At 47.2% G+C, this 24,861-nt stretch overlaps 1 protein-coding gene across 1 annotated transcript in view; it reads right to left on the minus strand.

Moving 5' to 3' along the window:
* Positions 1 to 242: 242 nt before the first annotated feature.
* Positions 243 to 24,861, minus strand: part of LOC147103105 (uncharacterized) — a 108,346-nt gene continuing 83,727 nt past the window's right edge. Inside the window, exon 9 of the mRNA XM_085962420.1 lies at positions 243 to 9,538. Coding sequence (XP_085818546.1) covers positions 9,481 to 9,538 — 58 coding nt within the window. The 3' untranslated portion in view covers positions 243 to 9,480. The remainder of the gene's footprint in view (positions 9,539 to 24,861) is intronic.

The following is a 24,861-nucleotide window of genomic DNA, read 5'->3' on the forward strand; positions in this document are numbered from 1 at the left end:
GCACACAGATGGGACACCTTAGCATTTCTTGGTGATGTCCAAAAAAATGCTCTCTGCAGCACAGAGAAATGCACCCATTCCAGAGGAAGATCAGAATTGTCTCAATGTTTCCTAGGTGTTCCTAGATGCCTTTGTCACTCCTCAAATGTCCATGTGATTGTATAAATCCTTCCTTTGTGGAAAGCTGAAGATCTATTGCAAGGGACTGTGCAACACAGCAAATGGAACCAAATCAAAGAAAACACTTTAAAGCTCTGTTTATTGCAAACTTGTCACACAGTACAAAGTAAAAATGCTTGTATAAACTGGCGCTTTGGTAATACATTGTCCATAGGGCTGCCCATAAAAAGAATGAAATACACAAATCCTAAATATCTATTGTTTCCAAATATACAGCCATGGACTGAACCCCTGCCAGTTGTTGAAAATGCCTAAGCCCTAGCGATTACTTAAAGTGGTTCTCAAGCTGGGGTGGTCTGTGAATCCCTGGGGGTCTCAGAGACTTTCCAAGGGGGGCCGCAAAACGTTGACCAATTATTCGTTGGAGAAGATCTCTGAAAGATTGCCGACGAACCAGGGAGGATCGGGGGAGGAGGCGGGACCAGAGTGTTCGCGTTCGGGTTCCTTCCAGTGACCTCATTGGTGTCTGTGGGAGGAGGGCGGAGCTTGGCTGGCTGGTAATATGGTGAAGGGCGACTGGAAAAATAGAAACGTTTCGTCGGGAGTCGGTACGTTTTAAAGTTCAACCAAAAACGAGTCGCCATTGTTCACCGCGAGTCTCCTGCTGGCTTCGTGCAGTCTGCTGGAAGGTTTTTATCCGCGGCGCGAACTGTTCCCGAACCAGTTGCGTGGGATAATCTTGGATCATTAATGCCGGTGAGTTGAAACCGCCGCTGGGCCCGAATCGAGCTGAAATTCCGTTACCGCGACAGCACTGATTTACGAGCCGGAAAGTTCTGGAAAAGTTGCACGGTGGAGGGAACGGGGGCTGTTGGAGACCCGGGGGCCCATCAGGTTGGCCAACTGTTGTATTTTTGGGGGGAGGGGAGAAGAGAGTTCGGGCTCACGCGCCGTTGGCTGGAGACGGCAGGGTGAGGACTGGCTGAGAGCTGGAAATGCAAGGATTTGTTCCCAACCCGCTGGGAACGCCCTGACTGCGATTGAATATATTTAAGGTCGAGATAGACAGATTTTTGAAAGGTGAGGGAGTCAAGGGTTATGGGGAGCGGGCAGGGAAGTGGAGTTGAGGCCAAGATCAGATCAGCCATGATCTTATTGAATGGCTCGAGGGGCCGAATGACCTACTCCTGCTCCTACGACTTATGTTCTTATGATGCTGCCTGACCTGCTGAGTGTTTCCAGCATTTTCTGTTATTATTTCAGATTTCCAGCATCTGCGGTAATTTGCTATTGTAAAAGAACAAGTTTGTTTGATGTGGATGTCGGCGGACGGGGGCGAAGCAGACAATCCCAATCACTCAGGCAGTTGTATGTTTTGGGAGGTTTTTTTTCTCGTCTCGAGTTCTTTTTAATTTCACTTCTTTAGCTCTTTAGCATTGAATTAAAATTGAGGATTTTGCTAATTCCAAATTATATGTTTTTAAAAGGGTTCGTAATTAAAATCCGTAGATGAGCAGTAGTTTTTAGAACGATAGTTAAAATGAATGTAATAGATAGGAAAGTTGACAATTAAATAAATTGTCAAACATCACAGCAAGGTTAGACAGACTCTGCAGCGAGAAGCAGGCAAACCTATCTCACTGATATCTGTAAGTAAATACATGTTTTATTAAAAGTAATAGTAAAACACTTTTTACATGCAGCCCTTTCATATTATGAGTATTATACAGTATTATAATTTAGATGGGGAGGGGGATGGGGTTCATGATTACTAATCAATTTGAAAAGGGTCCTTCAACCAAAAAAGTTTAAGAACCACCGACTTAAAGAATGAAATAATTTGTATTTCTATAGCAGCTTTCATAACCTCAGGACATCCCAAAACACTTTACAGCCAAGGAATTACTTTTGGAGTGTAGTCACTATTGTAATGCAGGAAATCTGGCAGCCAATTTGCACACAGCAGGCTCCCACAAACAGCAATGTGATAATGACACGATCATTTTTTAAATTCATTTATGGGATGTGGGCGTCATTGCCAAGGCCAGTTTTTATTGTCCATTCCTAACCGCCCTCGAGAAGGTGGTGGTGAGCCGCCTTCTTGAATCACTGCCATCCGTGCGGTGAAGGTATTCCCACCATGCTGTTAGGGAGGGAGTTCCAGGATTTGACCCAGCGATGACGAAGGATCGGCGATATATTTCCAAGTCAGGATGGTAGGTGACTTGGAGGGGAACTTGGAGGTGATTGTGTTCCCATGCACCTGCTGCCCTTGTTCTTCTAGGTGGTAGAGGTCACGGGTTTGGGAGGTGCTGTCGAAGAAGCCTTGGCAAGTTGCTGCAGTGCATCTTGTAGATGATACATACAGCAGCCACAGTGCGCCGGGAGTGAATGTTTAAGGTGGTGGATGGGGTGCCAATCAAGTGGGCTGCTTTGTCCTGGATGGTGTCGAGCTTCTTGAGTGTTGTTGGAGCTGCACTCATCCAAGCAAGTGGAGGGTATTCCATCACCCTCCTGAATTGTGCCTTGTAGATGGTGGAAAGGCTTTGGGAAGTCAGGAGGTGAGTCACTAGCCACAGAATACCTAGCCTCTGACCTGCTCCTGTAGCCACAGTATTTATGTGGCTGGTCCAGTTAAATTTCTAGTCAATGGTGACTCCCAGGATGTTGATGGTGGGGGATTTGGCGATCGTAATCCCGTTTAATGTCAAAGGGAAGTGGCTAGACTCTCGCTTGTTGGAGATAGTCATTGCCTGGCACTTGTGTGGCGCGAATGTTACTTGCCACTTATCAGCCTAAGCCTGAATGTCGTCCAGGTCTTGCTACATGCGGGCATGGACTGCTTCATTATCTGAGGAGTTGTGAATGGAACTGAACACTGTGCAATCATCAATGAACATCCCACTTCTGACCTTATGATGGAGGGAAGGTCATTGATGAAGCAACTGAATATGGTTGGGCCTAGGACACTGCATTGAGGAACTCCTGCAGCAATGTCCTGAGGCTGAGGTGATTGGCCTCCAACAACCACAACCATCTTCCTTTGTGCTAGGTATGACTTCAGCCCGTGGGGAGTTATCCCCCTGATTCCCATTGACTTCAAATTTACTTGGGCTCCTTGATGCCACACCCGGTCAAATGCTGCCTTGATCTCAAGGGCAGTCACTCTCACCTTACCTCTAGAATTAAGCCCCTTTGTCCATGTTTGGACCAACATTGTAATGGGGTCTGGAGCCATTTTGATGATGTTGGATAAGGGAATAATATTGTCCAAGACCCTGGGGAGCCTTCCCCTGCTCTTCTTCAAATTAGTGTCATGGGATCTTTTACATCAACCTGAAAGAGCAGACAGGGCCTCAGTTTAACGTCTCATCCGAAAGATGGCACCTCCGACAGTGCAGCACTCCCTCAGTACTGCATTGGAGTGTCAGCCTAGATTTTGTGCTCAAGTCTCTGAAAGCTTGTCAGCTAGTTGCACGTACATTGTTTCCTGACCATTTTGGAAAAATAAGCACATTCTAAGTTATGCAAAAGAATTGGGAGCTTACTTTGGGAAGTGTTTTTAGAATTAAAAGGGGTGCCAGTGGTCTGCACTGCTGCAGCGATGGTGTCAAGCTGCTTGAGATAAACGCTTTCCTGATAACACACAGTGCAGGACATCAATGCTGTCAGGAAAGATCTGCAGACTGCAGCCAAAACAGTACAACGTGTGTTAAGGTGAAGACTGACTGCCATCCCCAGCTCGGTGGGTCTGCAGCACAACTTCTAGTCTGTTTTGTTCCAGGCATGGAGTGACTTACATTAAGATGAGCACTTAAAGGAAGGAAGGTGATGACAGACTTGCTCTAGCACATGGAAGTACGCAATAATCACACCTGCGCTGGTGCATTAAAGGGACACAGCCTCATGGGGGGGGGGAAATATCTGCCGCTCCTTTGTTTCGAAGAGGAAGGAGAGACCTGCGGCATTGCTGTCACCATCATAACATCACATGCAAACAATGCATTTTGACTGGGTTTATACCAGAGGGTAGATTTTGAGTCTGTGCAATAGTGTAAATCAGGTGATAGCGAATCAGCAACCCATTTTACATCTCTCCTGATTTTTATTTCCAATGATGTCAATGGAAAGTTTGTCGTAAAATATTGTACCGTTCAAAAACAGATGCATTCCCCTTGAGTATGGCTCACAATTCTTGGTTAAGAAAAATAACCTGTTTTCATGCATCCCACACCTTGAAAAATGAAACACAAACACACACACACAAAGATATATTATATATGAAAGTTTTGCATTGAGCACACACTTCCTGTAAGTATCACACTTACTTTCTTTAACATTAATCCATCACAGTGTTGATAACATCTCCAATATATGCTGTGAAGTGGTACATCTCGGTAGGAAGAATAAAAACCACATACTCCTTGGAAAATAAGTTTCCAAATGGGGTAGAAGAGCAGAGGGATCTGGGGGTATAGATACACAAATCACTAAAAGTAGTGACGCTGGTTAATAAGGCCATTTAAAAAATGCAAACCGAGCACTGGGGTTCATTTCTAAAGGGATAGAATTGAAAAACAGAGCAGTTACGCTAAACTTGTATAGAATCTTGGTTAGCTCACACTTGGAGTGAACAGTTCTGGTCTCCAAATTATAAAAAGGATATAGAGGCATTGGAGAAGGTGCAAAAAGGATTCACTAGAATGATACCAGAACTGAGTAACAAATTAGTAACAATACTGTGGAGGAGGAATTCCTGGAGTGTTTACGGGATGGTTTCCTGGACCAATATGTCGAGGAACCAACCAGAGATCAGGCCATCTTAGACTGGGTATTATGTAACGAGAAAGGATTAATTAGCAATCTTGTTGTACGAGGCCCCTTGGGTCTGAGCGATCATAATATGATCGAATTCTTCATTAAGATGGAGAATGAAGTAGTTGACTCAGAAACTAGGGTCCTCAATTTAAATAAAGGAAACTACGATGGTCTGAGGAGCGAGTTGGGTAGGATTGATTGGGGAATGGCACTCAAAGGGTTGACGGTGGATAGGCAATGGCAAACATTCAAAGGCCGAATGGATGAGCTACAGAATTTGTTCATCCCAGTTTGGCATAAAAATAAAACAAAAAAGGTGACTCAACTGTGGCTAACAAGGGAAATTAGGGATAGCATAAGATCCAAGGAGACGACATATAAATTGGCCAGAAAAAGCAATAATCCTGAGGATTGGGAGCAGTTTAGGATTCAATAAAGGAGGACAAAGGGATTAATTAAGAAAGGGAAAATAGAATATGAGAGTAAGCTAGCAGAGAACATAAAAACTGACTGTAAAAGCTTTTATAGATATGTGAAGAGAAAAAGATTGATGAAGTCAAGCGTAGGTCCCTTGCAGTCAGAATCAGGGGAATTTATCATGGGAAACAAAGAAATGGCAGACCAACTAAATTCATACTTTGGTTCTGTCTTCACAAAGGAGGACACAAATAACCTCCCAGAGATGCCGGGGAACATAGGGCCTGATGAAAGGGTGGAACTGAAAGAAATCAGTATTTGTAGGGAAATGGTGTTAGGAAAATTGATGGGACTGAAGGCCGATAAATCCCCAGGGCCTGATAATCTACATCCCAGGGTACTTAAGGAAGTGGCCCTAGAAATAGTAGATGCATTGCTGGTCATCTTCCAGAACTCGATAGACTCTGGAACAGTACCCATGGATTGGAAGGTAGCTAATGTTACCCCACTATTCAAAAAAGGTGGCAGAGAAAAAGCGGGGAATTTTTGACCGGTAAGCCTGACATCGGTAGTGGGGAAAATGTTAGAATCTATTATAAAAGATGTACTAGCAGAGCACTTGGTAAGCAGTGACAGGATCGGACAAAGTCAACATGGATTTACAAAAGGTAAATCATGCTTGACTAATCTACTGGAATTTTTTGAGGATGTAACTGGTAAAATAGATAAGGGAGAACCAGTGGATGTGGTGTATTTGACTTTCAGAAGGCTTTCGATAAGGTCCCACATAAGAGATTAGCGTGCAAAATTAAGGCACATGGGATTGGGGGCAAGGTATTGACTTGGATAGAGAACTGGTTGGTGGACAGAAGGCAGAGAGTTGGAATAAACGGGTTGTTTTCCGAGTGGCAGGCAGTGACTAGTGGGGTACCACAAGGATCGGTCCTAGGACCCCAGCTGTTCACAATATATATTAATGATCTGGACGAGGGAATTGGATGTAATATCTCCAAATTTGCAGACGACACAAAGCTGGGTGGGAGGGTAAGCTGTGAGGAGGATGTCGAGAAACTCCAGTACGATTTGCACAGATTGGGTGATTGGGCAGAAACATGGCAAATGCACTATAATGTGGATAAATGTGAGGTTATCCACTTTCGTGGCAAAAACAGGAAGGCAGATTATTATTTGAATGGCAATAGATTGGGAGGAGGGGAAGTGCAAAGAGACCTGGGTGTTCTTGTGCACCAGTCGCTGAAGGTATGCATGCAGATGCAGCAGGCGGTTAAGAAGGCAAATGGTATGTTGGCCTTCGTAGCAAGAGGGTTCGAGTACAGGAACAAGGATGTCTTGCTACAGTTGTACAGGGCCTTGGTGAGATCGCACCTTGAGTATTGTGTGCAGTTTTGGTCGCCTTACCTGAGGAAGGACGTTCTTCCCATGGAAGGAGTGCAGCGAAGATTCACCAGGCTGATACCTGGGATGGCAGGAATGACGTATGAGGAGAGATTGTGTCGATTGGGCTTATACTCACTGGAGTTTAGAAGATTGAGAGGGGATCTCATCGAAACCTATAAAATTCTGTCAGGCCTGGACAGACTAGATGCAGGAAGGATGTTTATGATGGCTGGGGAGTCCAGAACCAGGGGTCATAGTCTAAGGATAAGGGATAAGCCATTTAGGACTGAAATGAGGAGGAATTTCTTCACCCAGAGAGTGGTGAACCTGTGGAATTCTCTGCCACAGAGGGTGGTGGAGGCCAGTTCATTAAATATATTCAAAAAGGAGTTGGATATATTTCTTAAGGCTAAAGGGATCAATGGATATGGGGAGAAGGCAGGGACAGGGTACTGAATTTGGATGATCAGCCATGATCTCATTGAATGGCGGAGCAGGCTCGAAGGGCCGAATGGCCTACTCCTGCTCCTATCTTCTATGTTTCTATGTTTCTATAACTATCAGGAAAGATTGAACAGGCTGGAGTTCTTCACTCTAAAAAAGAAAAGACTGTGGTGTGACCTGATAGAGGTCTTTAAGATTATGAAATGGTTTGATAGGGTAGACGTAGGGAAGATGTTTCTATTTGCAGGGGTGACCAGAAATAGGGGCCATAAATATAAGGTAGTCACTAATAAATCCAATAGCGAATTCAGGAGAAACTTCTTTACCCAGAGAGTGGTTCGAATGTGGAACTTGCTACCACAAGGAGTAGTTGAGGCGACTAGCGTAGATGCATTTTAGGGGAAGCTGGATAAACATATGAGTGAGAAAGGAATAGAAGGTTATGCTGATAGGGTTAGATGACGTAGGGTGGGAAGAAGCTTGTATGGAGCATAAACACCGGCATGGACCAGTTGGGCCAAGTGGCCTGTTTCGGTGTTGTAAATTCTATCTTAATAATTCTATATAATAGCTTTGACTGCAGCACTGTGGAATTCACCCATTTACAAGCTTTTTGAATGCAGTATTTTAAGGGACAATTCTACACAACTTGCTTTTCTGGCTGCTAGATCTACCTCGGGAAGGTCTGTATAGGGAATGCAGAAAACCGTATCGCAGTGCGGCGTGGTGAGCTGAGCTCGCAGCCCGCCCACGTCCAAGTAAAAGGCTGTTGGTCCATCACCAAAGGCCACTGGTAGGCCACTGGTTATCGAGCTCTGCTGCATCTGGAGGAGCTTTGGAAATCCATTTCTTTAGGGGGCTCTCTACATCTGCTGAGGCAGTAGTGCTGTCTTGTCTACTGTACAGCGCTGATGCTGAATTTAGAGCAGCTGCCATTAGCACCATATGGTAAATGTAACATCAAACATAAAGTAGGATCACAAGGAGATGAAAGTGTAAGAGGTAAATATTAGGATAAGATCCTTGCAAGGAGGTGTTGGAGACCCCTGCAAGTGGACGTTAATATTCCAGCACCTGTTCAAAATGTACTTAAATCAGTGACTGTGGAACTCAATACAGACCAAGAAAGGTCATGTTTTTGTTTATTCGTTTGTGGGATCTGGGCGTCACTGGAAAGGCCAGCATTTATTGCCCATCCCTAATTGCCCTCGAGAAGGTGGTGGTGAGCTGCCTTCTTGAACCGCTGCAGTCCGTGTGGTGAAGGTACTTCACAGTGCTGTTAGGGAGGGAGTTCCAGGATTTTGACCCAGCGACGATGAAGGATCGGTGATATACTTCTAAGTCAGGATGGTGTGTGACTTGGAGGGGACCTTGGAGGTAGTGGTGTTCCCATGCGCCTGCTGCCCTTGTCCTTCTAGGTGGAAGAGATCGCGGGTTTGGGAGGTGCTGCCGAAGAAGCCTTGGCGAGTTGCTGCAGTGCATCTTGTAGATGGTATATATTGCAGCCACGATACGCCAATGGTGGAGGGAGGGAATATTTAAGGTGGTGGATGGGGTGCCAATCAAGCGGGCTGCTTTGTCCTGCCATCCCCTTCCTGGCACATGGCATTTTTGGTTCATGCCATGCGTCATTATCTCTCTGGTCCATCAGGCTGGCAACCTGTTTCCAGGTATCCAACAATGTCACTCTGTCACCAGCTGAATCTATGCCACAGCAGTGCCAGTCACCTCATCCATCATTCTCTGTTGCCTCCACACTGGAACGCTCTCGATCTGGTCAAAATCAGGGGCTAACGGACGGGAACAACAGATCTGGATGGCATCCGACCCATCTCTGCCAGCGTACCGCTGAGCAATCGTATGTTAGATTAAGAAGTCTTAAATTTCCATAATACAGAGAGGCACAAAAAACCGCTTCACGTACGATGTGTAAAATTTTCAACAAAAAAAGTCTCCAATTAAAAAATCAGAACGAGCTGTATAAACAATCTAGGAGCTACACACTTATAAGTAGTGGACAAAATGTATCACTGGCAATTTTAAAACTGAATCAGAAACAGACACTTTCCCTGTTGGATAGGAAGATAGAATTATGGAGCCAATACATTGTATACATGAGCTGTGGTTTGGGAACTTCTCAAACAGTAGGTCACATGGTGGGTTGACTGTATTTCATTACTTGGGCTGGATGGTGGCTGGATTTCCATCGATGATTCAGATGTTAATGTTAGATTACTTTGTGTTTCTAAGAATCCAGGAGCATTCCCCTTTAAGGAATCCTTGTTATTCGAGGACCATCAACACCTTGCTAAAATTGACAAAAACACCTTGACTGGGCTTGCTGTATGATCAAAAAACAAAGGCAGTAGTAGGTCAGAATGTATTAAGTTTGCATTTAAAAAATAGTTGCATATAACAAGATTTGCATAAAACAGAACTGGTTAGACTTGTACTGATTGAGTCTTGTTAGTCATTTCCTTAATTTGCATAATTAGCTGTGGGAACAAAATCTCTAGACAGTGACATGCTTATTCACCTTGAAACACTGTGAACTGGAGGAGGAGGCACAGGGAAACCGAAAAACAAACTGAGGAAATAGCGCAACATATAGAGTTATATAATTGAAAAGGAAACATTTGCAGGGCTATGGGGAAAGTGGGGGGGAGGGGGGTGGAATGGGACTAATTGGATAGCTCTTTCAAAAGAGCTGGCACAGGCACGGTGGGCCGAATGGCCTCCTTCTGTACTGTGAGATTCTATGAACAAGAACGATTTATGTCAAAAATATACACACGTGCTCCGCACTTGGGGCGGAACGGGGGGGTTGCACCCATGGTACAGAGGCAGTAATGTGATGGGGAATTCTACTCCAGTGACTGCCTCGGGTTTATACTGTCATAATATAGTCAGGCAGAGTCAGCATGGTTTTATGAAGGGGAAATCATGTTTGACAAATATGCTGGAAGTCTTTGAGGATGTAACGAGCAGGGTGGATAAAGGGGAACCATTAGATGTCGTGTATTTGTATTTCCAGAAGGCATTCAATAAGGTGCCACATAAAAGGTTACTGCATAAGATAATAGCTCACGGAATTGGGGGTAATATATTAGCATGGATAGAGAATTGGCTAATTAACAGAAAGCAGAGAGTCGGGATAAATGGGTCATTTTCCAGCTGGCAAACGGTAACTAGTGGGATGCCACAGGGATATACTTGCATTGGAGGCAGTTCAGAGAAGGTTCACGAGGTTGATTCTGCACATGAAGGGGTTGGCTTATGAAGAAAGGTTGAGCAGGTTGGGCCTATACTCATTAGAGTTTAGAAGAATGAGAAGGGATCTTATTGAAACATATAAGATTCTGAAGGGGCTTGACAGGATAGATACGGAGAGGATGTTTCCCCTCGTGGGGGAATCTAGAACTAGGGGGCATAATTTCAGAATAAGGAGGCACACTTTTAAATCAGAAATGAGGAGGAATTTCTTCTCTCAGAGGGTTGTGAATCTGTGGAATTCTCTTCCCCCGAGAGCTGTGGAGGCTGGGGGATTGAATATATTTAAGGTGGAGATAGACAGATTTTTGAACGATAAGGAAGTCAAGGGTTATGGGGAACGGGCAGGGAAGTGGAGCTGAGGCCAAGATCAGATCAGCCATGATCTTATTGAATGGCGGAGCAGGCTCGAGGGGCCGAATGACCTACTCCTGCTCCTACGTCTTATGTTCTTATGTTCTTATGTTCTCATGCACCTTAATCGGAGCTCGTAAATCAAGAGCTGCAGCAGCCAATGGGGTTTCAATCACTTTGAGGCCAAATCCAGCCTCTATTTGTAAAAAGTAAAGGCAAATTAACATCCTTCTTCAAAGCCAGAGGGAATAATAACTGAAGTTCTGACAAAGAGGCTCTGCCAGAAATGTTAGCCTGTCTTTTCTCTTTACAACAACAACAACAACTTGTATTTATATAGTACCTTTAATGTAGTAAAACGTCCCAAGGTGCTTCACAGGAGTGTTATAAGACAAAAAATTTGACACCAAGCCACATAAGGAGAAATTAGGGCAGGTGGCCAAAAGCTTTGTCAAAGAGGTAGGTTTTATGGAGCATCTTAAAGGAGGAAAGAGAGGTAGCGAGGCGGAGAGGTTTAGGCAGGGAATTCCAGAGCTTAGGGCCTGGGCAACAGAAGGCACGGCCACCAATGGTTGAGCGATTATAATCAGGGATGCTCAAGAGGGCAGAATTAGAGGAGCGCAGATACCTTGGGGGGTTGTGAAGCTGGAGGTGATGACAGAGATAGGGAGGGGGCGAAGCCATGGAGGGATTTGAAAGCAAGGATGAGAATTTTGAAATTGAGGTGCTGTTTAACCGGGAACCAATGTAGGTCAGCGAGCACAGGGATGATGGGCGAACGGGACTTGGTGCGAGTTAGGACACGGGCAGCCGAGTTTTGGATGACCTCAAGTTTACGTAGGGTAGAATGTGGGAGGCCAGCCAGGAGTGCGTTGAAATAGTCACATCTAGAGGTAACAAAGACATGGTTGAGGGTTTCAGCAGCGGAAGAACTGAGGCAAGGGTGGAAACGGGCGATGTTACAGAGGTGGAAATAGGCGGTCTTAGTTATGCTGCAGATATGTGGTCGGGAGCTCATTTCAGGATCAAACATGACACCAAGGTTGCGAACAGTGTGGCTCAGCCTCAGACAGATGTTAGGGAGAGGGATGGAGTCAGTGGTAGGGAACGGAGTTTGTGGCGGGGGCCGAAAACAATGGCTTTGGTCTTCCCAATATTTAATTGGAGAAAAATTACAGCTGCCGATGGACCAGCTGTGTGTTTCCACTATTTTCTGTTTTGATTTCAGATTTTCGACGTTTGCAGTTTTATTCAACTCAAGCCAGACCAGATTAATCTCAGTCGGGTGCACATTAGATCAACAGAGGGCGCAAATCGGAAAGAAAGCCACAGCTTTTCAAGATAACAATCACTAGAATGTACCTCATTTGCAAACTGCGACTTATTCTCACTTGTGCATAGAGGGCACTAGAGGAGGGAGACATGGGGGGACACTGAGGGATAAGCCACAGCTGCACCAGATGTCAGAACATCTGCAACACTTTTAATCTTCTGTGGTTAGCTATATTGGTCATCTATACTGGCCCTGAAATTGTGGTGTCTGCAATTGGGCTATTTGCCTAACAACTGCCCAGCAATTGCCCGTGCAACTCTTACAGCTGGTAAAAGCAGGCTTAGGGCCTGTTTGCATCAGTGTAAGGGTAAGGCTTAAATAAAACATTTAAAAATCTAAAATTATGTACATACACTTTAAATGAGTTTATGCAAATATTGAGGTTGGTGCATTGAAGGAACTTATGAATAAAATTGTAATTCAGTACATTTATATTTATTAGAATACTGTACATTGTATAATTATTTGGGGATTCCATTGCATATCATTAGGGGATTGCCTTCGTAAGTGATTGCAATGGAATCCTCCTTTCTCATTGGAGGACTGGGCCTATGTGATCCTAAGTACGCTTCCAAACTGCCTGCGTCCCTGGGATCTGCGGGCCATTAAACTGCCCCCCGCCTCGAGGCCTGAGACCGCAACTCTTCGCAGCCTGGGCACCAACAGGTAATTCCGTAAATGTTTCGCGGTCGGAGGCGTACTCCGGAGGTACGCCTCTGACTGCAATTTCTAGCCCATTATTTACTTATTATTGTAACATAGTGTATTCTAAGATCACAGTGAAAAGAGGGAAAGGAGAGTGTGGGGAAGAGTTGCAGCAGAAAGAGGGAGAGAGGAGACAAGGAAAGATCACTGTGGAAAGGGGGAGAGAGGAGACTGGGAGGGTCTCTGTGGAAAGGGAGAGAGGAGACTGGGAGGGTCTCTGTGGAAAGGGAGAGAGGAGACTGGGAGGGTCTCTGTGGAAAGGGGGAATGGGGAGACTGGGAGGGTCTCTGTGGAAAGGGGGAATGGGGAGACTGGGAGGGTCTCTGTGGAAAGGGAGAGAGGAGACTGGGAGGGTCTCTGTGGAAAGGGAGAGAGGAGACTGGGAGGGTCTCTGTGGAAAGGGGGAATGGGGAGACTGGGAGGGTCTCTGTGGAAAGGGGGAATGGGGAGACTGGGAGGGTCTCTGTGGAAAGGGGGAATGGGGAGAGTGGGAGGGTCTCTGTGGAAAGGGGAGAGAGGAGACTGGGAGGGTCTCTGTGGAAAGGGGGAATGGGGAGAGTGGGAGGGTCTCTGTGGAAAGGGGGAATGGGGAGACTGGGAGGGTCTCTGTGGAAAGGGGGAATGGGGAGACTGGGAGGGTCTCTGTGGAAAGGGGGAATGGGGAGACTGGGAGGGTCTCTGTGGAAAGGGGGAATGGGGAGAGTGGGAGGGTCTCTGTGGAAAGGGGAGAGAGGAGACTGGGAGGGTCTCTGTGGAAAGGGGGAATGGGGAGAGTGGGAGGGTCTCTGTGGAAAGGGGGAATGGGGAGACTGGGAGGGTCTCTGTGGAAAGGGGGAATGGGGAGACTGGGAGGGTCTCTGTGGAAAGGGGGAATGGGGAGACTGGGAGGGTCTCTGTGGAAAGGGGGAATGGGGAGACTGGGAGGGTCTCTGTGGAAAGGGGGAATGGGGAGACTGGGAGGGTCTCTGTGGAAAGGGGAAATGGGGAGACTGGGAGGGTCTCTGTGGAAAGGGGGAATGGGGAGACTGGGAGGGTCTCTGTGGAAAGGGGAGAGAGGAGACTGGGAGCGTCTCTGTGGAAAGGGGGACTTGGGAGACAGGACATGGTCTCACTGGGAGACAGAATAAAGGAGATAACGTTACAGAAATAACAAATATAGAATAAAGGGGAGCAAAAAATGCAAGTAACAAAGGTATAAATCATTATAAATTTAGTGTGTTGTGGGAAGAAATGGGATATTACGTTTTTAAGTGACACCTCAGTTTAAAACTACAAAGGGTGAGCCGAAATGGGGTGGTGGGCCTGCTAATTCATTACTGCAGTCCTTGTGGTGATGGTGCTCCCATAATGGTGTTGGGTAGGGAATTCCAACTATGTATATGATCTCACTCCCACCTCGACTATTGCTTTCTTTCATTGGTTCAGTTCAGAAGACTCCTTGCCCAGATCAGTCATGAAAAATGTCTATCTCTTCTACCTCTGTACACAGCTGCTAGAACCATGGCAGCTGGCACCTTCCTCCAGGACAGAGGACATCTTATCTTTAATAATGAGTAAGCTTGTCTGAGAAATCAGATGGGGTTTTTTTTGGTATAGGGGAATGGACTTAGTTGCTATACTTTAGCAGATACTTGTCAAAGGACTTTAAAAAAAAGCCTGCAATTAGTTTTAAACAGATTGTACAGTCTCATTGCCACTATTAATGCAGAGCAGATATCCTGCACAGGAATCCCCTCAACAGAAGCAACCCCAGGACATCTGTTCTTAAATAAATAAACAGAGGACTTCATGGTGAGAAGGAACTGTAGCTACAATTATTGAAGAAATGGGTTACAGAGAGAAAAGCTGCCTCAGTACTTGGGGTTTACTTAGAGGTAAGCACATGCTATTCCCTGTACTCGTGTACCACGAAGTCCAAACAGCCATGCTTGGTGAAGCTGTCGGGTTTCCTCCAGATTGATGATTGGTTGCTCAGACAGCTTGTTGAAGTCACAGCAGTTCGCACAAGGGGATCCCCATTAAGTTCCGTTGATTTAATTGAAGGGCAGAAAACGTGAAGTTCTCGACACAGGGATCGCGAGATCCTTGTGCGGAGCGTACTTCAGGGCCAGCGGCGAACACCTTCGCTTCGCTGCTGACTGCAATTTCCAAGCCCCTGTTTGGCAGAAAATAGGGAAAAGTGAAATGAGTAAAATGTAGCAGTACCACCAAGTGTCCCTTACTTACTGTGCATAATTCTCTTTAACGATGTTTATGTAGAGTTTGCATGTACGGGGCATTGCTCCTTTAAGAGCGCGGGCAAACGCAATGACGTCACATCGCAAACCACGTGACTGCCCAAACGCGGGTAAACGCGATGACGTCACGTCGCGAACCACGTGACTGCCCAAGAGCGCGGGTAAACGCGATGACATCACGTCGCAAACCACGTGACTGCCCAAACGCGGGTAAACGCGATGACGTCATGTCGCCAACCACGTGACTGCCCAAGAGCGCGGGTAAACGCGATGACATCACGTCGCAAACCACGTGACTGCCCAAACGCAGGTAAACGCGATGACGTCACGTCGCCAACCACGTGACTGCCCAAGAGCGCGGGCAAACGCGATGACGTCACTCGCAGATCACGTGACCACCCAAGCGCGGGAAAACGCGGGCAAACGCGATGACATCACGACGTAAACGTGATGACGTGATGACGCAAACGACCGGACTGCCTATTCAGTCCTCGTGACATCCCCGTTGGGGAAAGACCTGCTCCATGGCTCTCCTGCATCGATCTTTGTTGTTTTTGGGAAATTCATCTAATCCTACATTAAAGACCTGTTTGATTGATCTCCTGAGTTTGACTTCCGTTATTTGTTAGGAATACGACAATTCCTACATTGGTGACCCCGTTTTTCATGAACATTTTTCACGAAAGCAGCGCAGCCGGACCCCGATTTTTGTGAACGTTTTTCACAAAAGAAGTACGCCATGGAAGCAACAGCCATTTCGCCAAAGCTACCGCACTTCAGGGGGCAGTAACCGCCCTCGTGCTTTATTCTGGTAGAAGCCCCGTTCGCCCAGTGCAACATCGATGCGGCGCAGACCACGTACCTGTATACGGTCTCCGTACTCGACAGCTCTACCGCCTCTCAGATCGTCTGTCTCCTCGACTCACCCCAACGGAACAGCAAGTATGAATCCCTCAAAGCGCGGGTACTGCAGGTTTTCGGGCCCACAAGATTGGAGCGCGCCCCCGCGGAGATGCCACGAGGGCTCACCCCTCGCAACCCACGAGGGCTCACCCCTCGCAACCCACGAGGGCTCACCCCTCGCAACCCACGAGGACGCACCCCTCGCAACCCACATGGACTCACCCCTCGCGACCCACGAGGGCTCACCCCTCGCGACCTACGACGACTCACCCCTCGCAACCCACGAGGGCTCACCCCTCGCGACCCACGGTGGCTCACCCCTCACAAACCACGGGGATTCATCCCTCGCAAACCTCGAGGACCCATCCCCCGCAGACGCCGCACCAGTCCGTCAGCCTGCTGGATTGTTTTTTCTGCCGCGCGCGGTTCGGCGCGAAAGCGAAGCATTGCCGCCTTCTCGGCAGTTTCCCCGTTTCAACCAAATAACAACTGACACTGCATCCACTGAGGTACGGGTCTACGGGCATCCCACCGCCGCGAACAGCCACGTGGGACAATTGCTGCCCACCCCTGATCACAGATCAACGCAGCAACTGGTCACTCTCTTCTGTGTTACCGCTGTAACACTACGTCGCGCACCATCTCCTGTGCGTTTCCGACTTCTGAAGAGTGCGCTCGCCTGCTCGGCGAGTTTCCCGATCTGACAAGACCCACATTCAACACCTCCAGGATCGTCCGTTTCGGCGTTCCCCGCAAATCATCGACAGAGCCATGGACCTCGACCGCCCGCCAGACAGCACCGCCTTTTGACCACACATCGTCGTTACAGCACACCAGCTGCGACCGCCCACCAGACCGCCAACCGGCCAGATGTTTCGCACCGGTGCCCACTTCGCGCCACGGGCCACAGAGGTCACACGTTTCCGCGGTCCTTCACATGGCTGAATACGTTTTATTCGCCCTGACGCATATATGGATCTGCTCAAAACCAACACCTTTAGACCTCGCCCGCCACGTCGAGACAGCACAAACGCCGAGACCACTGGCCACCCATCGTCGTTACGGCAGACCAAGTGCTACCGCCCACCAGACCGCCAGCCGCCCAGCAGCCTCCGGCTCGATACTACAGGAGTCGTTTGGACAGGCTCGTCAGACCATCTCACCGTTTGACTTTGTCCATTAAAACGAATTCTGGGGGGGCGCATGGAGCGGTACCACCGAGTGTCCCTTACTTACTGTGCATAATTCTCTTTAACGATGTTTATGTAGAGTTTGCATGTACGGGGCGTTGCCCCTTTAAGAGCGCGGGCAAACGCGATAACATCACGTCGCAAACCACGTGACTGCCCAAACGCGGGTAAACGCGATGACGTCACGTCGCCAACCACGTGACTGCCCAAGAGCGCGGGTAAACGCGATGACGTCACGTCGCAAACCACGTGACTGCCCAAACGCGGGTAAACGCGATGCCATCACGTCGCCAACCACGTGGCTGCCCAAGAGCGCGGGCAAACGCAATGATGTCACGTCGCAGATCACGTGACCACCCAAGCACGGGAAAACGCGGGCAAACGCGATGACGTCACGACGTAAACGCAATGACGTCACGACGCAAACGACCGGACTGCCAATTCAGTCCTCGTGACATCCCCGTTGGGGAAAGACCTGCTCCATGGCTCTCCTGCATCGATCTTTGTTGTTTTTGGGAAATTCATCTAATCCTACATTGAAGACCTGTTTGATTGATCTCCTGAGTTCGACCTCCGTTATTTGTTAGGAATACGACAATTCCTACAACAACACTGTTCCCTCTGAGGTCAGAGTTTGAATCCAGCTCAGTGGCCTCTCTTTGCCTCCCAGAAGAAATTTAATAAAAATGGATTGGGTTAACTCAGTGGAGTTCCCAATGTATACACACATTCATACCACACAGCTGCCCATGATTTGGTACAAATTGACACTTGCTGTCAGCTCAAGATGGTCGAAAGCTAAACTTGCCTTAGAGTGCTTCTGGCTGACACTGTGTGCAAAAGACAGATACAAACCTTTCATTCTCCTGCATTGGGACAAACTTCAGAATGAAAGGTGCTTCTTGATCTACTCTTGTAGGTCCCCTACTTTAAAAGGGGATCACAGAATCACACAGAATCACAGAAACCCCACAGTGCAGATAGAGGTCATTTCGGCCCATCAAGCCTGCACCGACACATATCCCACCCGATCCCCGTAACCCCTACACCAACACATATCCCACCCTATCCCCATAACCCCACGTATTTAATCCCCCTAACACTAAGGGTCAATTTTTATCATAGCCAATCAACCTAACCCGCACATCTTTGGACTGTGGGAGGAAACCGGAGCACCCGGGAGGAAACCCACGCAAACACGGGGAGAATGTGCAAACTCCACACAGACAGTCACCCGAGGCCAGATTCGAACCTGGGTCCCTGGCGCTGTGAGGCAACAGTGCTAACCACTATGCCACCGTGCTGCCACGTGGGAACCGGGCAAGCCCGTGGGATTAGGACTACTACTTGTGTGGAGGGTAAACACCAACTTGTTGGACCAAAGGACCTATTTCCATGTTCCATACAATATACTATGGGCTTCTCCATGGAAAAAGTTCAGTTGAAATTGCAAGTAGATGCTCAAGATGGCTCCTGGTGAGGACATTCTTCACAAAGCAGTTATCTCTTACATTTGTTCCCATCCACCACCACCCTATCATTGCAGCCTGTTCTCCTCTTCCCAGTCATTGCTGCAGAACTTGTCTGAGCTTTTAGCAGACATTTCACTGAAACTCTCCATATAAACTAGCTTTGCCTCTACTGCCCCAAGCATGTGATCACTGGTACCTTTGAACGGGCACCTTGGCCTTGACCACACGGGCCTCCGACCTATTGTAACACAGTCCCAGTGCTTAAAAGCCTTATCTAGGCCAGCGTTCCTTACCCGTCAGCTGAAAATAAATTTCACTGCCACAAGCCTCACAGCAGAGAAAGAGATGCTGCCTTCAGAGATTCCGCTCCTCTGCTGGTTTTGGAGCGCTTGCCCTCATAGACGTCATTTCATCCTCACTCTCACAGCCTCTTGTCCAATTTAAAAGCTCACCATCTCCTCTGCCCTTACCCTGCTCCTGCTGCATTTGCGACTGCCCGTTTCACACCAGCTCACTCCTTCTCCAACGTGTGCTTGGGAAGTTCTATCACCAATGACCTGACTTAGGAAGAAAACCATGCGAGAGCAGATAAATTGGTCGCGTACATCCCTGATCTCAAAGGCGTAGCAGAGGGTGAAGTCTCTAGGGGGCTAATGGCCTTGTTTATTGCCAAGGAGAGCATGACAAACTCTACAAGAAGTAACAGATATCCCATGTGATCAAGACAGAAGATACTGATCACGCAGATGTCCAAAGCCCTGAGTACCTCATACCAGTTTCCCCTAGGACCATTGCTGGCAACCAAACACCCCCGAGCCATTGTGACCTCCTGCAACTGTAGACCACCAACAACCAACTGCCTCTGATCTTCAGACTGCCCAGCCTCTGACCTCCAGTTCCTCAGCAGTCTGACTACCTGCTTGAAAGCCTTGAACTACTAATCATCAGACAGCCTCACGTCACAACTACTAGTCTATCAGCCTCAGGATTCCTATACCAATAATATGGGCCTTGTCTCCCATCAGCACTGTGACCTTGCCACTCACCCCTCAAGGTAGGTCTGTGCTCTCAACCATTGAACCTGTTACAGGTAGACTATCCTTTATCCGAAAACCTCGGGACCAGCCGTGTTTCGGTTTTAGGAAAATTTCGGTTTTCGGAAGGTGCGCGAAAACACTTCGGTTTTCAGAGGTAATTCGGTTTTCGGGAGTGCGGATAAAGGATACACTATCCCTTATCCGAAAATAATGACTATAAATACTGTAGTTACAGGGATAAATACTGCAGTACAGTTTATTTGTAAGGAAAACATTCAGTAAAACTTCAAACATGTAGGCCTAGAAATTGAGTTTTGGCTTAGCCAGGGCTTTAGCGCCAGAAGTTAGTGCCGGCGCTAACTCCCCCTGCGCGCGCCAAAAATTCAGCAGGGCCGCGCCCAAACGGCTGCCGGCGCTACTGAAGGGTCTTTGCGGCGGTAAATCGGCGCTAACTGCTGTTTCGCGCCGCAATTCCGGCGCTGCGGCACCCGATGCGGTGCGGCAGGCTCGGGAAGTGCAGGCCTCCTCCTTCCCTTAAGGAGGAGCTGCCTGCACCCGGCCGCGGCCCGCGAAAATCTTTTTAAAAATGAGCCCGGCACCTCGGACAAGTGCCGGGCTTGCTTCTGTTCCGGGGGGGGCGGGGGGGGAAGTCCGGGGAGGGAGCTGCGGCCAGGCGGCCGGCGGGAAAGCGTCCGGCCGCCGCGGGGCCTTTAATGCGCCGGCGCAAAGACTTGTAAGACTCTGTTGCCAGAGTCTTAGTTGCGGCTGTCACGGGCGAGGCGGCCGCAACTGAATTTCGGCGCTGGGGCCCGTCGGCATGGCAACCGGGACGCTGCGCACACCGATGACGTCATCGGTGCCGGCGCAGCGCTACCGGTCTACCGCGGCGGAAGGGCCCCAGGCAATTTCGGCGCCGGCGCCAAATGCAGCGCTAGGCCCTCTAGCGCCGCAAAATCGGCGCTAAGGGCACTCAATTTCTAGGCCGTACAGGTACAAACTAAGCTAAATACCTGTACATAAACATGCAATAAAGGTACATTACATCTGGCTTGAGGATCTTGGAGAAGATGTTGTCATCATTGTCATCAGGTTGGAGTTGGACATCTGAAGATGGGCCAGGAACAGGATTCTCAAGTGATGAAGCATGACTACGACAGACGGCCTTTTTAAAGACTTCTTCCAGTGTCATCTGTCTCATTAACATTGGTTTCTGTCTAAGCAGTCTCTCTTTAATTGAGTAAACTTGCATAATCTCTTGCTCACTGATAAATGCACGTTTTTCAAGGCCAGCAATTAACTGATCACACATTGTCACCATATCGTCTATGGGGATTTTTTCACCTGTGTTCACAATGTCATCATCATCATCACTACTGTCCTCATGCTTGTCTTTATTTAACACCATTTCAGCAATTTCCCCATCACTCAACGAATTCACAACAGGTGCATCATTGTCAATGTTCAGCACTTCTTCGATGTCAGCTTCCTCTAACGTATTTACACTTTTGGATGATAAACCTTTGGCGTAAGTGAGGAGGTTTGATATCATCATCTTCTCCTGACTGACAGGAAATCCTTCAAACTCGTCATCTGCAGGTCCATCTTCATGAAACATCGTTGAAGGCCAAAGTCTGTGCCAAGCATTTTTTAATGTTGGTTTGTCAACATCGTTCCAAGCATTAGCAACTGCATAAATGGCATGCTTAACATTGAATTCTTTCAGGAAGCTTTGGATTCCTTCGCCTCTGTTGATTGCATCAAGCATAGAGTTCAAAAAAACGTCTTATGGAGCGTAAAATTCCTTGGTCACAAGGCTGTATTAAAGATGTCACATTAGGGGGAAAGTTAATGCCGAAAACATAACTTTTCACAAGAAGTTCAGGAGGGGGATGTGCGGAGCAGTTGTCCAGGAACAATAAAATTTTGCAGTTTTCTTCCAGTCCAACTTGCCTGCAATGAGCTCGTGTCGCTGGTACGAAGTTATTGAACCAGTGAGAAAATATTCCTCTGGTTACCCATGCTTTCCTGCTCGCATAATAATGCACAGGTAAATTGCATACACCTTTCAAACATCTCGGATGTTGGCTTTTTCCAATCACTACCAACTTTAACTTGTGTGTGCCTGCAGCATTGGCACACCCAAGAACAGTCAACCTGTCCTTAGCATCCTTAAAACCTGCTGGTGCACTCTCATCAGCCGTTGCTAATGTTTTTCTAGGAACGTAGCGCCAGAACAGAGCTGTTTCATCAGCATTGTAAATTTGTTCAGGACCGAGGTTTTCATCCGATATTATTTTTGCAAACTCATCTATGTAATTTTCAGCTGCTTCATGATCAGCAGAAGCTTTTTCACCACAGATTTTCAGATATCTTATACCATGACGCTTCTTAAATTTATGCAGCCAACCTTCTGAATATTCACACTCAACTTCAATGTTCAGTTCTTCATGGTATATTCTAGCTTGCTTCATGACCATCAAACCAGTCAGTGGCACACGTTCACCTCTGCGTTGTCGAATCCACTCAATCAGCACACGGTCAAGATCTTCATTTTTTGCCCTATGCAATGTTTTCCTAATTTTCATTAGTTTATGGTCATCACTGTCAGTGTAAAATTTCAACAACTTGTCTTTCTGTTTCTTTAAGTCATATACGGTGGTACTTCCCACACCATATTCTTCAGTAAGATGTCGCACAGACACACCACGATCAAGCTTCTGCAATAACTCCACTTTCTGCGATATCGATAATGAGCGACGCTTCCTTCTCTGCTTCTCACTGTTACCCATTGGGGTATCTGCAGCTCTTTTTAGCATTTTCACAAATTGTTAAAAGCCAGCAAATATCTAAGAGAGCAGCAAATATCTAAGAGAGCTGCAAATATCTAAGAGAGCAGCAACTATCTAAGAGAGCTGCAAATATCTAAGAGAGCTGCAAATATCTAAGAGAGCAGCAAATATCTAAGAGAGCAGCAAATAGCAGCAAATATCTAAGAGAGCAGCAAATATCACACAGAGCAGCATAACACCTGCGTGGGTCAAGCATCGGCAGCGTCGGGTCATGCTATGCGCCACTTTCGGCTTTCAGAGGTTTTCTGGTTTCGGATGTGTGGATAAAGGATGGTACACTATCTCTTATCCGAAATTGGGTGGGGTTCGGCGGGGGTGGGGTACGGCGGGGGGGTCGGGGGTCGGTGGGGGTCGGGTTCGGCCGGGGGGTCGGGGGTGGGGGTCGGCGGGGGTCGTGGTCGTGCGCATTTCGGTTTTCAGAAGTCATGCTTTGCTCCACTTTCGGCTTTCAGAGGTTTTCTGGTTTCGGATGTGCGGATAAAGATTTCGGTTTTCAGAAGTGCGGAAAAATGCTACACTATCCCTTATCCGGCTAGGCCTGTAAGTCGTGCGCCACTCTGGTCATGTCGTGCGCACGACTTACGCTGACCGAATAAACCTTCGGTTTTTAGAGGGTTTCGGTTTTCGGAAGTCCGGATAAAGGGTAGTCTACCTGTACCTCCACTCTTCAAATTTGTGCTCTAAGGAATTACTAGCTAAGCTTAGCCATCTGCCACCTGTGAGAGAAAGAGAGATACTTCTATTGATCCTATAAAAACGGTGATTAAGGTATGGTCTCATTCAGTAAGATCGATCTATGAGGTAAATTGCCTTTGTGTTGTGTTGTACCGTTGTAAAACATAGACTGAATAGGGAACTGCACCAGACTCCATTATTTCAATGAACAAATGTCTTAATTTTCCAAGGGCATGTCCAACATAGATGGTCCCACAATAAGCCTTCTCCTTCAATGTTTGACCACTGCAGGGAGGGAGGGAAGTAAGAGCAGCTCTTCACTCAGCTCTGTCCGTTCTACCCCCCCTGTTCTGTAATGTACAAAAATCTGGCAACTCTAGGAAACAAAAAAACAGTGGTAGCAGGAAAAGGGGAGAAATATAACAAGCCACACTCGTTGTAAATGAGCAAGAGGGAAATAGAATAGGACAGAGTAGCTGGGATGATATTAGGGAAATGGAAGGATAGGGAGGGAGAGAGGGAAGGGGAGAGAGTCAGAGAGAAATAAAGAATGAAATAAAGAAAAGAGAAAAAGAGAGAAAGAAAGAACTTGCATTTATATCGCACCTTTCACAACCTCAGGACATCTCAAATAGCCTTACAGCCGGTGAAGTACTTTTGAAGTGTAGTCACTGTTGTAATGTAGGAAATACAGCAGCTAATTTCAGCACAGCAAGGTTCCACAAAAAGCAATGAGATAATGACCAGATAATCTGTTTTGTAGTGATGTTGTTTGAGGGATAAATATTGGCCAGGACTCAAAGGAAAAGAGAGAATAAAGATACCATCCATAGTAATATTCAACCTTATAGGTAAGAAGGTCCCAAGTTCAGTCCCAGTTTGTGCTGAGTTGGCTGGTCTGAATTGAGACGATAGTTGGGATTCCATAATTGGTCCTAACACCCCTGGGCTAGAGAGGATAAAATTCCTGCTCCTGATCACTATCCATGGATTCCTGCCGGAAAATGTGAGCTGGTGGACTTCAAGTGAAAGTAAAAGTGAAATTGAGCTAGGGTGTGATGCCCTCCTGGGTCAAACAGTTATCATAAAATATTTGTGCATCATTGATTTAACTAGCAGTGGGCTAACTTTATCAGGATAGTATGCACAGATTCACATGCGAGTAACAGTCACATGGGCGAGGTACCAGGACTGCAGGCATTCACGGAGAGTAGCCAAGATTAAGTCAGTGCCTTCAACACAAAGTGGGCAGAAAAGGGACAGAGAACAATGGAAAAGTTAGAAAACCGCCAGAGGCAACAGGGTGGAATGTTTCCATGAGCCCAGTACTTTTTGTTGGCTCTGGTTTCTAGCATTGTGCAGTTCCACCTGAATGACAGCCTGTTCTCTGGCACTGCGTGTAAATTGGCAATTACCTTGTAACGGCTGGTCAAAGATAGCGTCACGGCCTCATAGGTGTGTGGGACCTACTTGCCCAAATTCAGCTCCCCATGGAGCTGGTTGACCCCAGTGGTGCAAGAAAAACAACGAAAAATAGCGAAAGAGGTGAAGGTGAACTTCGACCCTCACAATCAGTTTATTCTGAGCAGTCAGCCCCCAACATTACATTGAATCAAACATTCCATCAGATTTTGATGTA

This window comes from Somniosus microcephalus, chromosome 20 (genome assembly GCF_052327205.1).
Source record: "Somniosus microcephalus isolate GS21.2 chromosome 20, FLI_Smic_1.0, whole genome shotgun sequence".
NCBI lineage: Eukaryota > Metazoa > Chordata > Chondrichthyes > Squaliformes > Somniosidae > Somniosus > Somniosus microcephalus.